The sequence below is a fragment of the Scomber japonicus genome, chromosome 17, assembly GCF_027409825.1.
Source record: "Scomber japonicus isolate fScoJap1 chromosome 17, fScoJap1.pri, whole genome shotgun sequence".
NCBI lineage: Eukaryota > Metazoa > Chordata > Actinopteri > Scombriformes > Scombridae > Scomber > Scomber japonicus.
Window position 1 is genome coordinate 24,300,682 of NC_070594.1, and position 17,124 is coordinate 24,317,805.

General features: G+C 37.9%; 1 protein-coding gene across 4 annotated transcripts in view; it reads left to right on the top strand.

Annotated features, from left to right (window-relative positions):
• LOC128377579 (E3 ubiquitin-protein ligase TRIM9) overlaps positions 1-17,124 on the top strand; it is a 52,069-nt gene that overhangs the window by 28,159 nt on the left and 6,786 nt on the right. For 2 of the 4 annotated variants that reach the window (XM_053337541.1, XM_053337542.1), the window contains exons 4-6: positions 8,129-8,239; positions 11,378-11,525; positions 16,680-16,843. In XM_053337541.1, coding sequence (XP_053193516.1) covers positions 8,129-8,239; positions 11,378-11,525; positions 16,680-16,843 — 423 coding nt within the window. Of the gene's footprint in view, positions 1-8,128; positions 8,240-11,377; positions 11,532-16,679; positions 16,844-17,124 lie in introns of all 4 variants that reach the window. The other 2 variants (XM_053337540.1, XM_053337543.1) reach the window with 2 other exon arrangements.

Below are 17,124 nucleotides of genomic sequence, written 5' to 3' on the forward strand. Positions count from 1 at the left end.
GAATCTATCTAATATTCCATTATCAGTGCACTGGAGGCTTCAACTCTCCACATCACCCCTGTGTAAATTAAATACTGGATCATGATTGGCTCCAATCTATTTGTTATGGCATACTCAGAGGCATACCCTTTAAACTCAGATTTCCACTTTCAGCAGATAAATGTAAAAAAAGCCTTCTAGTGTCAAACTGCACATACATCATTCTGCACAGTGAAGCCCAAACATCCAACTGAAGGAATAAGAAGTAAAACTGTGACTAAATAAGTAATGACCAACGTTAAAATGAGGCAGAAAAAAACAGCTTTATCAAGATTATGTGGATTTGGTCTGATTAGATTTGACTTCTGAGTTTTACGCAGTGAAAGGACCAAAGAAACAAAACTTTATGAATCTTGCCTGAACGTCTGAGCATTGAAATATTGTTAATAAAGTGAGTGCAAGCGATCAACAGTGTGATCGCCCCTTTCAAAGTAAAAGTTTATGATCCAACTCACCTGACCTAAAGACTTTGTGCATGTTCTGAATGGAGACTGCAGAAGCGATCAGCACTGCTTATATGGAATTAAAGCCTCCTGGATTATTATACTATTATATTATCATTATGTCAGTGGTATAAAATGGTCTTCAGATGACAATAATATCGTTTATCGCGATTATTTCTGAGACAATATATCGTCCCTCAAAAGTAGTTGTAATGACAGGCCTACTTGTTACCTACCTGATTTTTAGACTGGAAATCCCTAACATGAGCCTTCTCCATCACAGTCACACCCGCTTCAAATAAGAGCACAAACTAGACACAAATACAGATATCTGTCATGTAAAAGAACCGGCACCGCTCTCAGCATGGCAGATAATAACGTGCGCATGTAGAACCTAATTAACTGATTAGGAAAATGTATTTTCAGGGCGTTGAATACTTCTACAGATTCATTTTTCATTTCTCAGCTCAGATGATTTCTGTCTGTCTGGCAGTTGAGTTTCTATCCGCTCTGTTAATCCAGCGCCGGGGGTTTCCTAAGTCTTAGTGTATCACATGGACGCTTGCCCAGCCTCAACGTGCTCACCGACCGACTGACCGTCTGGCTGATGGCGGAGAAGGAAGGGAGGATGAGGGATGAGAGGGTATGTTTGGACGGAAGCCCCAAGGACAGCTGTTGTCATTATCTGCAGGCTGAGATTTAGCCAGAGGGCAAAGAGCTGCAGGCTGCGACGAAGCCGTGAAGAATAACTGCTTATAGACGACTAATAAGCAAAACAATATTATTTTTTACATGAATAAATATTAATTTGCTGCGTATCTCTAACCGATTTAATGATTTAACTGCTGGCTCACATTCTGCTGGCTCACTTTCACATGGAGATAAAAGTAAAAAAGCAGCATCTTGAAGGCTCGACCTCAAAAGCAGAATTCGTGAGCTGACTTACAACAATTAAAGGTGCTTAAAAATGTTGTGTCAGGACAGGATGTGTGTATTTCCTGTATCTCCGTATTAGGGCTTCCTGAAATCCTACCTGAAATGTAGTCTGTATGTTGCAGCTTGGTTGAACTCTGCATAAGAAATAACATCAAAAACTGTTTAAACTCCATAAACAAAAACAGGTTCTTCAAAGTTTAAGACAGTTGACTGGAAATCACTTGAAATGGTGCTCAATGTCTGTGTGACTTAAATTCTAAACTGCCCTTCAGTTCAGCCTCTGTCTGAAACAGGCCGTTTTAGCTCCTGTTTCTTTAAGGTGCCCCCCCCCCCTCTATTCTGATTGGCCAGCTCTTGGACGGTGTCTTTACTCAAAATGTCAACTTCTCAAATACATCTGTACGCGTTTTAGCTGGAATCCAATTTGAAATATGAGAATGGACAACATAAATACATGGATAAACCTTAGCAACAACCTTAGCAACCAATGCTATTGAAGAGAGTCGTTTATTGGGCATGCATGACGATTTGATGTCAACCTGTCAGCAAGACAGAAAAAAAGAAGAATTCATTCAGAGCAGCCTTGGACTTTGACTTACAGAGAGCATTTCTATATACATTAACCTCAAGTTGTGGAACTTTGACCATGTTAAGTGTATAAATCTGACATCATGACAGCATATAAACGAAAGAAAAAGCAAAAAATGTCCTCTTTAAGTCACCCAGTCAATCTTAATGTTTAGGACATCAGTTTTATTCCTATGTAGAAGGATTTACTGTCTTTCTTTTCCAGATGCGTAGAGGATGATACAGTAAGTCCTTAGAGGTAATATTAGATAGATAGAAAGTGTTGAATCTCAGAACATGTGAAAAAACTGTGGCTTAAGGTTGCGTCATTGAATTGGCATCTGTCACATGTGGGAGAAACATCTGGATAGTTTTTGTGTAATTTTATTCTAGTGTAGTGGAGTCTGTGTTGTATCTTGAATTAAATAAAGAGTGTCTATTGTTTTAGATTGTGTGTATTTATGAGGGATAGTGGTACAGATTTCTTCTTCCCATTTCAGTCTAAAGCTCTCTCTCTCTTAGCAGGAGGTTGTCATGGAAGTTTCTGTTTAAGCGGATTTCACACAGAAAGAGAGGGATTGTCTTTCGGAGTTTATTCTGGAATCACACACAAATGCACACGGACTCAGTGTGTTGGACAAAGAGCCCCAAATACAGCCAAACACTTATAGTGGTAGCCACGCCTGGCACAGAGAGCTCTGAACACTCTGTGATCTGTCAGTTACTCTCTCTCTCTCTCTCTCTCTCTCTCTCTCTCTCTCTCTCTCTCTCTCTCTCTCTCTCTCTCTCTCTCTCTCACTCACTCACTCACTCTCTCTCTCCGGCTTCATCCTGAATCATCGCCTTCTTCCAGCACCCCACTGATATTTGTCAGCAAACGTCAAACAACAAGATTAAGTGTCCGGCGGGCATCCTCTTATCCTGAGCACATTTAAGTCCAGAACATCAACAGATATGAGGATGCGCTGTCATCTTTGAGACACGTGTATGACAAAGTATTACCAGATAGCTCATTTTCCATGACAAGGTCATATAAATAGGACACAAGTTATTCTCAAGTAGGTGTTTTAAGATAATCATTTATAATTTGTACATAATCTCTTAAACGACCAGTGTGTCGGATTTAGTGGCATCTAGTGGTGAGATTTCACACTGCAACCAAGTCAAGTCTGTTCGGTTCTACACACTTCACCTTTAATTGGACATATCTTTTTATTCAAGGTGCTAAAGCTCATATATTGTTTCTAAATGAAGGAATCTTTACACCTTATCAAGAAAAAACACAATACAGCCTTTCCATAAATGTATTATCGGTCTGGACACAGTTTATGTTTGTTTTTGGACAACTAAGGGCAAAGTGTAAGTTGTAACTGCTGTTCCAAGACAGAATAATGCTTTTTTGATTCACAAATGCAACTATCAAGCAGTAAAATATGATCTATTTCAGTGGATTGTCATGTTTTCCGACTATGAAATCACCTTTTGCCCTTTCCATTTTTGTCTGACGCACTTACAAGCCTTTTTAATCTGCTTTGGTAGATATAGCTCGGACCACACACAAAATCAAAGGACAGAAAAAAAAGAATCTAAAGACTGTGTCTACACCAAGAAAGGCAGATGTTTCGAAAATTCACCAAAGCTTAATCCCTTAAAAGCAACATATTTTGATTTCGTCTTTCAAAGAACAGCCAAAGATACTCAGTATGTTAGTTTGTCCATTTGTGTGAAACTGTGTATTGTGTAGTTTTACAGTGACACAGTCAATATCTAAAACTGAAAACGTTCAGTTGGTTCAGAATATTTAAACTAGAATTTTAGAGCTCATTTGATTACATTAGACTTGCAACAATTAGTCGACAGAAAATTACAACTATTGTGATAATTGATTCTTGTGTTAGTCATTTTTTAAAATGCAGAAATGACAAAGAATTGCTCATTACGGCTTCTCAAATGTGAGGACTGGAGGTTTTTTGTGTCATACATGATGGTAAACTAAAGTTCTTTGGAATTTGGACAGTTGATCAGACAAATCAAGACATCACCATGGCATCCAAGAAATCATTTTGAACTCAACTTAAATTGAGAAAATAATCAGCAGATTCATCTATAACCCTAATTTAAAGACAGACAGAATAACTTTAAAGCTAAATCTTAACCCTCAAACAACAAGAAGTGCCGAACTGGCAACATTTCTCACTTTCAATATTGTCCTCACTCTACAGGCTCATAACTTTGTCCCCAAAAAGATAGATAGTCAAGAACACACACACACGCACACACGCACACACGCACACACACACACACACACACACACACACACACACACACACACACACACACAAACACACACACACACACACACACACACACATAGTCTTAGCTGTAATCCAGCAGCTGGCTGTGGGTGAAATATTTGTATTCCCCAGGTCATTCATTGGTCATTTTCTATCCTGGGAGCATTGGATTAGTATTCACTTCTGCCGCTTGTACAGATGAGTGTGTCTGAGTCTGTTTTTGGATGAGATTAGGGGTCATCCGATCTCGTAAATTGAATTTAAAAGCCAAAATATTTTTTTTAAATCTAACCTGATAGGTTTATGATGTCCAGTATCTTTTTTGGGCCCATTTAATGCTATTTTTGTGGTTTTATGCTACAATGTTGGCTGTCTATAGTAAACATGGTCAAAGTTTTAAAACTTGAGGGGAACATACTTAAAAGTGCTCCCTGAAAGTCAAAAGTCTTCAGAAAGGGCTTCAGCCTTATCCATGTATGGATATATTTGAAAAGTTTCTGTTTCAAGTAAAGAACGAGGAGAAGAAGTGAAATGTACTACTGTTATTTTACATAGCAGAGAGGTAGCTTCCTGGAGCTGTTCAATCAGAACACTGTAAATAAAATTACAGAGTACGGTCTAGACCTGCTATGTGTGATATGTGCTTTGACAATTTGTGTTGTGATTTGGCGCTATATAAATAGGAATTGATTGATTTATTGATTGATTAAACAAAGTGGGTTCACCAGGAGGGGGCCCTTAAAGAGACAGGAGCTAAATGGACTGTTTCAGACAGAGGCTGAACTGAGGGTCTGAATAAAGAGCCAGTATGAGATAAATTAGGACTTTTCAAAACTGTAAATCATGCAGAAATATTCCAGTAGAGCTCCAGAATAAAACCTGTAAATGTTCATGATAGGTCCCCTTTAAATTTGACTTAAGTTTAGCCTTTAAACTGTAAACCGAGGGGTTTGATTAAGACATGAATTGTATCTTAAACAACATGTTTCAAAGCAATACTGTATGTTGTTACATATCAAATTCAACTTCTTGAAGGGTTTATAAATAGAATATTTTATTACCCCTCTGCACTACTAAATAAAAAAACTCATATATAGAGCTTTTCTCCATTATAGAACACTAATGTGAAACTGTCATTTTCAGCATCAAACGATCTTGCATCTCGAGCCAAACTGTGGTTCTGGAGTGTGATGAGTGAGGCTGTGAGTCATGTTGCCGGATACATATTCAGTTAGGTGACAAAACTCCGATCTGGGCTTGCATTAACATGTTTCCATATCCATACCCTCAAACTCATTTCAGATGCATGTGGAACATATTGAAAAAAAAAATCCCTTCAACCAGGCCGGCAGGAACGTGTGGGAGGGAGCCGACGGCACATCTTGGCACGACAGAAAGAAATTGAAATAAATCTTGAGATTTACTCGGGCTTCACGCCTTATGCTCCACGTTGTTTACACGGGAGATAAGAGTCGAGTTTGTCAAGTGGAATCGAAAAGCAAATTTGGTCCTGGTTAATTAATTGAGTGAGTGTGTGTGTGTGTGTGTGTGTGCATCCTGTGTGTGTATATTTTGCTGTATAGGTGAATTCCAGCTATGTGATGGTACATAGCAATACAATTCTATCAAATCTTTCCTTTTATTTGCCTTTTACTGACTTTTGATATTTCTTCTAAACATAATTCATGTAGGAAGACAAACTCATTAAATGCTCAAATAGTATAAGCAATTAAAGCAAAAAAGAAAAAAGAAAAAGAAAAAGAAAATTAACAAACTCCAACTCTTCAGCTCAGATTGAGGATTGTTTCGGTCCTCTTTCAATCGACTCTTCATGGTCTTCATATTTGAGTTGAGACAGCGGTTGACAGGTGAATAATTAACCTTAATCCCATTAACCATCAATTAAACGAGGGGCGACTAATTACCAAGGCTCCATCTAATTAACTTCCTGATTAAACTCAGCAGCCATTGGTTAACGGTATAATTAATTGTCCTGGATTCGCCAACATAGCAGGACGTTTTCTGTCTAATCTCCTGCTTAACCTCTAAAAAGTTGATGTATTTGTCTTGATCGTGTACATATTATATACATACTGATCAGCTGTAGTATGAGCAGATAATTAGAGATCACTCATTAGTTGAAATGTACAGTAGTGCAGATATTATTAAACATAAATAATGGCTAAAAAGATGGAGACACTTTGCTGAGTTTCAATTAGCCCTCAATGTCTGGCTCTGACACCCGTTCAAATCTCACTTTCCTTCTGCTGGGAGTTCAGCCAGCAGATAGCATGTGATGAGTGTGTGTGTGTGTGTGTGTGTGTGTGTGTGTGTGTGTGTGTGTGTGTGTGTGTGTGTGTGTGTGTGAGATGCTGAAAGAGCTAGAGCGTAAGAAAAAAGTCTATACAAGGCTGATTTCTCTGTAAAATACTCGCCTCTACTAAATCTTTCACTTTTTCCTTCTATTCTTTCCATTGATGCTCAGATGATTATGGGACTCTTGACAGATGTGACCCATCTGTGAAATGAAGATATCATGCTGTCAGCCGCTTCTTAATTTTTCTACCTTTTCTACTGTCGTATTTTGCCTGCCAGCACCTGTCCCACCTATTGTTCCTTTCATCCTTCAGCCCACCTGCAGTTCGCCTCTACTCTTTTCCTGCCAGTTCCAGTCACCTGGTCTCCACACTTACCTACGCACCTGTTCCCTTTTCCCTGATTACTCTCTTCTAACAATCACCAAGCTCTGTGCAATCTAGAGTAGCTGCCAGTCTGAGCTGCTTTTCTAATAAGCCCATTTCCAGCTATACATTGTTCATCTATGGTGAATATGAGCTGTTACCATCAGGATGGAGGTACAGGCCACCATCTTTGTGGGTTGCTCGGAAACCTTTCATACCAGTTTAGTTATGTTCAACAAATGATTGTGATATGAAAGTTGTGTGTTGTAGTAGTTGATTTTGATTTTTGTGTATGTGGTGGTGGGGTATTACACTCCATGATATTATAGACCACTATACTGTTTGATGTCTTCAATTGTACTGTCCTTTGTTGTTGTTTTGGTAATCAGCATGGACACATAAGACATTTCTAGAAGGATAAGCTTTCCTAAATGCATTGTAACATAATGTAATCCCTAATAAGTGTACTTAACACAACGTAACGTAACATAACTTAACTTAACGTAATCTAATTTAATGTAACTTAGCCTAACGTAACTCAACATAATTTAACATAGCGTAACTTATTGTAACTTAACATAACGTAACATAACATAATGTAACTTAACGTAACTTCATGTAACAATGTAACTTAATGTAGCATTACTTAATGTAACTTAACATAATGTTACTTAATGTAACGTAACTTAAGGTAACGTAACTTATGGTAACCTAAAATAACGTAACGTAACATAACGTAACATAACGTAACTTAAGGTAACGTAACATAATGTACCTTAACTTGGTGTAACTTAACTTATCTTAAACTAAACTCTTGAGCAATCCTAACCAAAGTGTTTGAACTGTTCTGGTTTATAGCTCTCTAGCTTCTTCCCCTTTGGATTTACTTCCTGTTTTCATTGCTTATCCGTTGCAAACTCTGTGCAGCAGCCCATATATAACTGGCTGTTACATATGGGAAATGAATACATGCTCTGAAGTCAGGGAATAGCAGGAAAATTCACATCTTGCACAAATATATTAAAACAGCTTGTTTGACAGTTCTTGTGACCTAGTTTAAATAATTCATCTTATCTACAAATGTAATGACAAAACAATACAGAAGCCCTGCTCTGTAATACTACTTTTAATAAAAACTAATGTGACTTGCTGTTTGTGTGTCTGCCAGGTGGTACGCGACCAGATCACCCACTGCACCATGAAGCTACGTCAGACCACCGGCATGATGGAGTACTGTCTGGAGGTCCTCAAGGAGAACGATCCCAGCGGCTTCCTCCAGGTAGGAGACCCTCTGTGTGTGTTTATGTGACTGTGTCAATGTGTGTATTTTTATTTTAAAATCTTATCTTATACCAGAAGTATTTTGGTTTTATTTAACTTCATTGTCATTGTGTGATTATACTGCCTCATTGTAGAACTTAAATGTTTTGACCATGTACTGTTTTTAAAAAGTGCTGTATAAGTAAAGTTTATTAAGTGTTTGGAATAGCCAAACCTTCAGACAGTGTTTGACAGTCACAGAAGCATCCTGACCCTTTAAGAGAGCCTCACTGTGTATATGCCTCCTAGTGTCTAGTCTAGTCTTCACATGATAACTGGGTAAAGGAAAAAGACCTGAGGTGGTCAGAGGTGGTCAGAGGTGGTCATGCATGAGTTTCTTCCTCTGCTTGCAGGTATGGAAAGCTGCACGCAAGATATTAAAGTATAAGACTGGCACTGTTCTATTGTTGAACACTGTCCCTTTAGAGATTACATTCATTTATCCTGTTATTGTTATAATATATTGTTATAAGTAGAACATCATTATTATTTTGTCTCTTCATGAAAACAAAATAACACCAGCACACTTAAAAACTGACACAGTTATGACTTATGTTTCTAAGATCATACACAAGACAAACACAGCATGGGGTCTCACTTTAAAAAAAAATCAACTTAAATCAACATTTTTCTGAAGTATTTACAACCAAAAGTGTAAATGTGAAAGTTGAAAGGAATAGGGAAGTCTGGAACTTTGTTCCTTTGAGCTGCTTAAAGGTAGAAACCAGCTTTGCAGGGAGCCTTTGATGTTTCTGAAGGTATAAACACTGCACAGTCTGAAGACTTCATCACTGATGTGAGAATAAAAATCCTACTGTAGATATATTTATTTATATATATATATATATATATATATATACAGTACGCCTGCCATGTGCCCCCCACACAACACAGGATGTGACTGATTTTCTCCACTAACACTGCAGCTGATCTATTTTTAAATGACCGTACAAGTTATCAGCTGGCTCAGATGCTCGATCAGCTGATCAATAGTCATTGATCCGTGCATGTTGGGGTCAAACTGAGAAAGGTCAAATGTGCACCTGCTTAGAAGAAAGAAGTAGAACTGTAGTTTCATTCATTTAGTTCTGATCTACACCCTGTTTGATAGCTCAAAGACATACTTAGCATTGTGACACAAGTTGTCTTAACTTTCTCTGAATAGCTTGAACTGCTCTCATATTTTGGTAAAGAAAAGAACACATTATGTGTGTTAGGGGTTTGAGAGAACTCAACTGTAAAATATGATTTAATACAAAAGATTTCCTGTAATTGGTTTGACACTACTTTTTATACATCACTGCCCCTCCCAAACCCCTAATACGTTTATTTAAATTTGTTGGATTTTTATACATCTCTGGGGTATAATTGACCCTAAACACGAGGCAAGTCACTCCCAGTCAATATTATTTGTTTTGTCCAACATCACAAATTTGCCTCAGGGGGCTTTACAATCTGTGCAGCTATACAGCATCCTCTGCACTCACATTCTGTATTTTCCCTTTCTAGCCACTGGTTATAATCTTGCGTATTTACATGTTAATGTTTTTGATTAATATACATTGTCAATGTCTTCTTAAATAAATCAATCTACCCTCAATCCAAATAAGGAACCCCTACAAAAAATCTAGAGGAACATCATAATATAGAATAATATACATGTCTTTGTCTGTGAATGATGCTACTGTGAACAAAATGTATTTCCTAATGTTTTATGATCATTCAGGCATCTTCAAATTCCAGTTTGTGGCAAAGTGAAGGCTACCACTTCATAACTTTTCTACATATGCAGTTTTAATGAGGTCAGAAGAAGAGAAAAAAATATTTAAAGAACAAAAGATAATAATCACTTTTAATAAAAGAAATGCAGCTCAAAGTGCTTTTCAACAAAATACAGTGCTTCACATCAAAAAGACGTCAAAGGAGCATAGAGCAATATTTTAAAAAGAACAAAAAAAGAAAGAGGAAAGAAAAAGAAACATTAATGTAATATAAGATGGAAAATACAAATACTGTAGCAATATTTAAAACATTGTAAAACAAATAGTAGATAGTAAAAGTAGGATAAATGCAATATATAAAATCAAGTAAAATACACTTTTAAAGAAGTTCAGTAGTGCATCAGTGTGGAGGTGATAGTCAGATGAGCATTTGGGCTTTTAAACTCTCCAACCCCTTACAGTAGCTGCATTTATGGCTATTGGATTCAGTCAATTCAACTCTCGATTTCTATTGAATGATATGAGATGAAAGATTTCTCTTCCTGGAGAGAGATACGGTAGCAAGAGAGACATGGAGTAAGGTGAAAAGGAAGGGAGAGATGAAATAGAGATCAAAGACACTCCTGTGGGACACGCACACACACACACACACACACACACACACACACACACACACACACACACACACACACACACACACACACACACACACACACACCCTCTCGCCTCCATGTGATCTGAATATTTTATGATGTATTGATTATGTAGTGCTTTATGGTTACCAGCAGCTAACTGCTAACTAGAGGATAGGTGGATATTCCCGTTACATGTAAGTTCAAGAGCATTTATGAATTCAAAATCATTTTAAGTGGGGACAAAAAGCTAAATGGAAAGAATCTACATTTTACTGCTGGAGGATGAATTTACAAACCTGCAGCTCAGCAGAAGATAGTGATCACATTTCTTTATTTGCACTTTAGTGTAGTTTAATATATTCACTTAGCTTTTTTCCTTCTTTCTCGAGGCGGTGTAGTTCCTACCAGCAGTTGAGGGGTCTAATTCATATCCTTAAATATTTGAACTGCACTAATGTGTGCCTCATTTCACTTGTCACACACAATGTAATGAAGCCAGGCTAATGGAACACATCCCCATAACAGAGAAGCTGCTCTGTATGCACTGAGGGTATCAGAGCATGCAAGCATATTTGATTGTAGATATTCAATGCAGATGCTCTCATTTCCTGTGTGTGTCTTGTGCTTATCGTTCTTCATTGTATACACATTTGATTATGTTCTACATGTGTCTATCTTTACCTTTGTTTGTTTGTTTGTGTGTGTGTGTGTGTGTGTGTGTGTGTGTGTGTGTGTGTGTAGATCTCAGATGCCTTGATCAAGCGGGTGACGTCATCTCAAGACCAGTGGGTGAAAGGGGCCCTTGAGCCGAAGGTCGGCCCCGAGTTTGACCTCACCCTCAACACCGACTCGCTGCTCCAGACCATCCTGCAGCTGGACTTCTGCCAGGGCAAAGGTAAACACACAAAAACCCACACTTAAATGTTTTAAAATCCCTTTATAAGACTCATCTTACAGCTACATTTTGGAATAAATAAAGATTATTTCATGTTTTTCTCTTATAAGCCTCTTATAATAATTTGCACTCTATTTTTTTCATTATCTCATTGTGTTTTTAAGACCTCGGCATTAGCACTGTGGTTAACATTTGGTGTTTTAAAGGAGTATTCCATTGTTTGACTATTGCACTTTTATAAAGCTGAAGACTTAGAAGAAAGAAGCAACAGAGGCTGATATAACCTGACTTTTATTGTCTACTATGGGTCAAACGCCACAAACATTAGATTTCCCAATTCATGTCTCATCATGCTGTGTTCACGTTCTTCTTCATATCTTTACAACTGTAATTATGAACAAATAAATTGGGGAAAAATCAGGTCATAAATGTATATTTCACTCAGTAATGATATCTCTTATTTGTTTAGAAGGACTTCATAAGCGTCAATGAATTGTTTTCAAAATGGCATTTTAAGTAGCTTGTTTATCTGATTTTACTTGTTAATGAATATATAACAGTGGAAAATTAGTTAATTTAAGATACATGATATGACTACAAGACTAGCATCAGGAGGAACCATCTTGGAGTATTCTTCCCATTCAAATGCAGCATTTTGACCCTCCCTGATTGGTGCTCGCCCATGTCTATCAAACTCCATGCCCCAGTTTGTAACACAGGCTTGCTATTAAAAATCTAATGCCTCAAAGCCCAACCTGACATCATTAGTTGTAGTTTTTTCAAAGGTTATCCAAGGCTGTGCAGTAGACCTTATGACCAGTAAACTGAACTCAATGGGCAAAATCTGTGGAGTTCCACTTTAAATGATCTCTATAAATAAATCAACATACACAACATCCTTGATCTGAAGCCCAAAGATATCCCCTGATGAGCCCTATATTTGCTAAACAATAAACAACATTTTTCGTCAAGATGCACAACAATGTACACAGCTAATTAGCTATTCATTGGCTGATGCTACCCGGCAACCGGTTGGCGTGCATGAATAAACTCAGCTGCCTTTATATTCATTCCAGTGCAGTCACACAGATTACCCAGATGTATTGTTCTTGTACATTAAATATGTAATCAGCAGTGTGCATATTTTATTTCTATATTGCTCCACTTAAGCAGAAAAGATGAAGCTCTTTCCTTTGCAGATAGAGAGTCAACACAGTCCCTTGTCTACATTTTTTTTATTATTCTCCATTATTCAGTTTATAATGTCATCCATTACAGTTATTACAAACCTGCCAAAAGCTTACGCAACATAACCATCAGATAATGAAAATGACATTCATTGTGGTGCTGTGTAACTAATAATTATCATATGGTGTAATTATAGTAATTATGCACCCTTAATGAGTTTATAATAAGCTTATAATTTCCTACGCTGTCCTATTGGGGCCAGTTCATGTCAGTTGTTTAAATCTAAAGAAATGTTTAACTCCAACAAGGAATTCCTCAAGAGTGAGACAAATTTAAAGGTAGTTAATAAAAATATGACCCAGATCTGCTGGTAACGTCCCAGGTGGAGACATTACCCGGAGTTGTATTTGAATGAGGCTTTCTCTAATTTGAGCTCCAGTCAAGCAAATCGGGGAGAGGCTTTGATCGTCCCCCCTTTGTTCTTTTAAGGCCGGTGACATGAAACCCATCTGTACGTTTCCCCTCCTTCACATCTCACTGCCTCAGCCAGAACAAAGCGATAGAGTTTAAAGATAGACCAGCATCTTTGAACTTAAGCTTTGACATCCTGAGCAATGACACACTGTAGGAGTTTTTTTTGGTTTAGAATTGCCCATGAAATTATTCTCCATCATTATAAGTTCTTTTTTTGCCATCTGAGCTGAATATACTGCTCAGTGTTAGATGTTTCTGAGTAAGTACTTGATGTAATTAAGTGCTTACTCACTGCATTACATGAAACTGCATGAAAAATACAGGAAAGTTAAAAACCTTTATTCCAGCATGATGCATCTGATTCATCTTCTCTTAATTGCACTGAATGCATGTGTTTACATTATTGATGCTATTCCATTCTAATATTTCCATGCTGCAGAGCTAAGTGGAAAAAATGTGTCCTTTCTTTTTCATACTATGTGATGAGTGAGGTTGCAATTAACAAAATTCAGCTGTAGGATAAGAACAATTTCCAAACGAAACATAAAAAAGACCAAAAACCAAAATGAAAAGATTCCCAGGTTGTTAAATAACTACTCTAATGACAAAAATGTTTCAAATGTGATTGTTAAATTCTGTTTTTGTCCTACTTACTTGAGGTCAGAGTGTTTTTTTTTCTCATAATGACTAATTCATATATGCAAATCAAGCCGAGATGCCGTCCCATACTTATTCCAAGTTATTTTGGGGGCTTTTTGTGCCTTTGTTAGTGACTTGACAGTAGATAGATGACAGAAAATGAGAGGAGATGGGGTATGGTATGGTATGAAACCAAAGATTGCAGGCCAGACTTGAAATGAGGACACTTTGTTTCATGGTCAGCGTCTAAACTTCTAGGCTACTGAGGAGCCCCATGCCATCTCATACTTATAAAGAGCACTAAGCATACCAAACCTGCATCTTTGTGCTCTGAAATAGATATGTGGTTGAAGGGTTTTCGAATCATTATTGACTATGTGGCGAAAAACCCTAAAACCTCTTAATATGCTGATGACGCTGTATTTTATATTGATACTTTGTAAAATATGCATGTCTTCTAAAATATTTATCTCTTATATAATATTTATAGCCTCACCTACAAATAAATATTATATGGTGAAAGTTGTGAGATTTACATATTATATGCATATGACTGACCATGAAACTTAATCCTTTTAGAAATACTTAAAAAAAATTGTGTTTGGTTATTACATAGCACGACTTTCTGTCATTACCAGCTGCTTTGTTTGCCATCTTCTGTACATGTGCTATTGTATTAAAACTCCCGAACCGACGTCGTATTTCCAGATGTGCAGGAGATACCATTATTGAAACAAATGCAGGCAGCAGACAGTGGTGAGGCTGAGATGGAGACAGAGAGACCAGGAGGTATTTAAGAGACATTACTTTCCACAGTAAACCTCTTGTTTTCCTACCTTGAATTTATTTTGTCCCTCGTTCCTCCTCCACCCTCAGTCCTGGTAGCCTTCATGGCCACTCTGGTTGGAAACTCACTGGTCTTTTTGTCCCACAGCGTCTATCTGGTCTCCTTCCTCTGCATGGTTTCTGTTTTTCCAGCTCCTCTCCAATGAATGCCGCCTGTATAGACTAGCGCGGCCTTCACTGGAACGCAACGTTTCCAAAACATCCAGAGTTAATGAAATTTGTAGCATGAAGTAGTTTTCTGTTTCCTTGCTAGTCTACTGACTTTTAAAATGAGTTTTATGGAGACTACATAATCATTTTGCGATTCAGTCAATGAGATTTTCAATTGTTTAACCAAAGAAAATATCTTATTGTTGTGTTGTATTGTAATGCAACTACAGGAAGTAAATATAACATATGAGAGAATATCTATATGTCCATGATTCAAAGAACTACTTCAGCTATAAATGCTGTAAATGTTATAGAATATACATATTGGTGTTGATATTGACTCATAAATCCTACAACACGGTTCCCTCTGTCCTGACTGCTGCCTTCCCCCTGTGTCTCCACTTTTCTTGTTTTAGAAAGATCACTTAAGTCCCGGCTTATAAAAACATGATGTGACTTTATCACCCTGAGAACTGTGTTAACCAAAATCTCCACTTCTGTGTTCACTGGTTATTTTTTACCCTATTTTGTGGTTTGTGTGTCTGTTTCAGCTCCTTTGGGAGTACAATGTGTTAGTATGTGTTTTACCACCACAAGTGTTAGACAAATATACAAGCCTTTGCTATGATGCTGGGTCCTGCCCTTGTAAGGGATATGCCCTCAGGGAGTATGCTCTCCCTAAAGGCCCTTTACACTGTGTGATTTAGAGTGTCTGAGATGAACATTTACAATTGTGAGAGAAATTGGGTAAAATCTTTGGTCAACAGTCCAAAACAACGGAATCTTACTGTGGTGCTCTGATTTTGAACCTTGGCGACCAAAGACAGCCTGATGCAAAATTCTGGCAGTCCCAGAAATTTAAGACCAACTTCTTACAATGTCATTTTTGCTATGACCCATCTCTACAATGAAACCAATCATAATAAGGCATGAAATGACACAGAATTGACATTTCATAAGTGAACTTTTTCCTTAACCTTGGTATACACGACGATGGAGGTGTAACAATAGTTTGTGTGACTTCAGAGAATTTTTAACACATCAGAGTGGTGCAGATGGATGATGGGGGCTGATGGCATACCTCTGACTTCATATCCTTCTTTCTGTTTACATGGTAGTGCTATGATTTACCACCCATTTAGCACACCAACTGACAGCCTCAGATTTATAGCCTATTATACAATCTGGCACAGATTGTGACTAAGATTTTACCACAGGCGTCTAGCACAGTGTGTCATGCAATAAACCTACACTACTGCTGTTGTCGCACAGTCTTAAGACAGCTTTAAGCTATTAAGTCATTTAAAAAAATATATCATCAGTCTGGTGTTTGATGGAGAGTTAGTGTCTCATGATGGGTTAAACTGAGAGGTTTTACTAAGAACATAATCTATACTAAATACAACAAATTAGTCAGATAGTGTTCAAATAATGGTTTCCAGAAGCTTCAGTTGAAATATATATTGCTCATATTGGTTTAACCCAATGCACCACAAGCACTGCTCCCTTTAATGTGGGTATAATGTCCTCACGTGTCCTAGTTTAAGCCTCCACTGATTCCCAGCTGTTGCCCTGTCCACTGAATGAACCTTCACCTTAAGGCTCTTTTTATGTCCCACTACATCCACATTAAAGCTCCTGTTTCTCTCCCTTCAGTGTGTTTAAAGGCAACCAGCCAGCAGACAACATTGCCCCGTCTGTCTTCCCCCCCCCCCCCCCCCCCCCCCCTCATCTCTCTCATCCCTCTTTCTACAATTCTTCTTCATCCCGATATCCCCATTGGACTGTTCTCCAGTAAAAAAAAAATCATTACATTAAATTGATTCATCTCTTTCCCCTCCAACCCCACAGTGGAGTCTGGACCCTCTGTGCCACCGGCTCCGCTCCTGCAGTTGGAGAAATGCTGCACCAGGAACAACAGCGCCACCCTGGCCTGGAGGGTAATCGCTCCCCAAAGCAACCTCATGGAGGGATACATCCTGGAGCTGGATGATGGCAACGGAGGCCAGTACAGGGTTAGTGTAACACACACACACACACACACACACACACACACGCACACAGTCATACATACAGAGAACTAAGCTTAACACTAATATGACTGTAATCTGATCCAAAATGCAGTAAATTCTGTCATACAAGCTTTTCTGTGACTCTCTTTTCATTATTAATAATCCATATGCTGCTCAACTCTGAAAAAAGCCAGATGGTAGTTTGTGTGTGTGTGTATTTGTGTGTGTAGTAAAATGTAATATGTGTGTCATCAAACATGATTACTTGATCTGTATTTGTATTT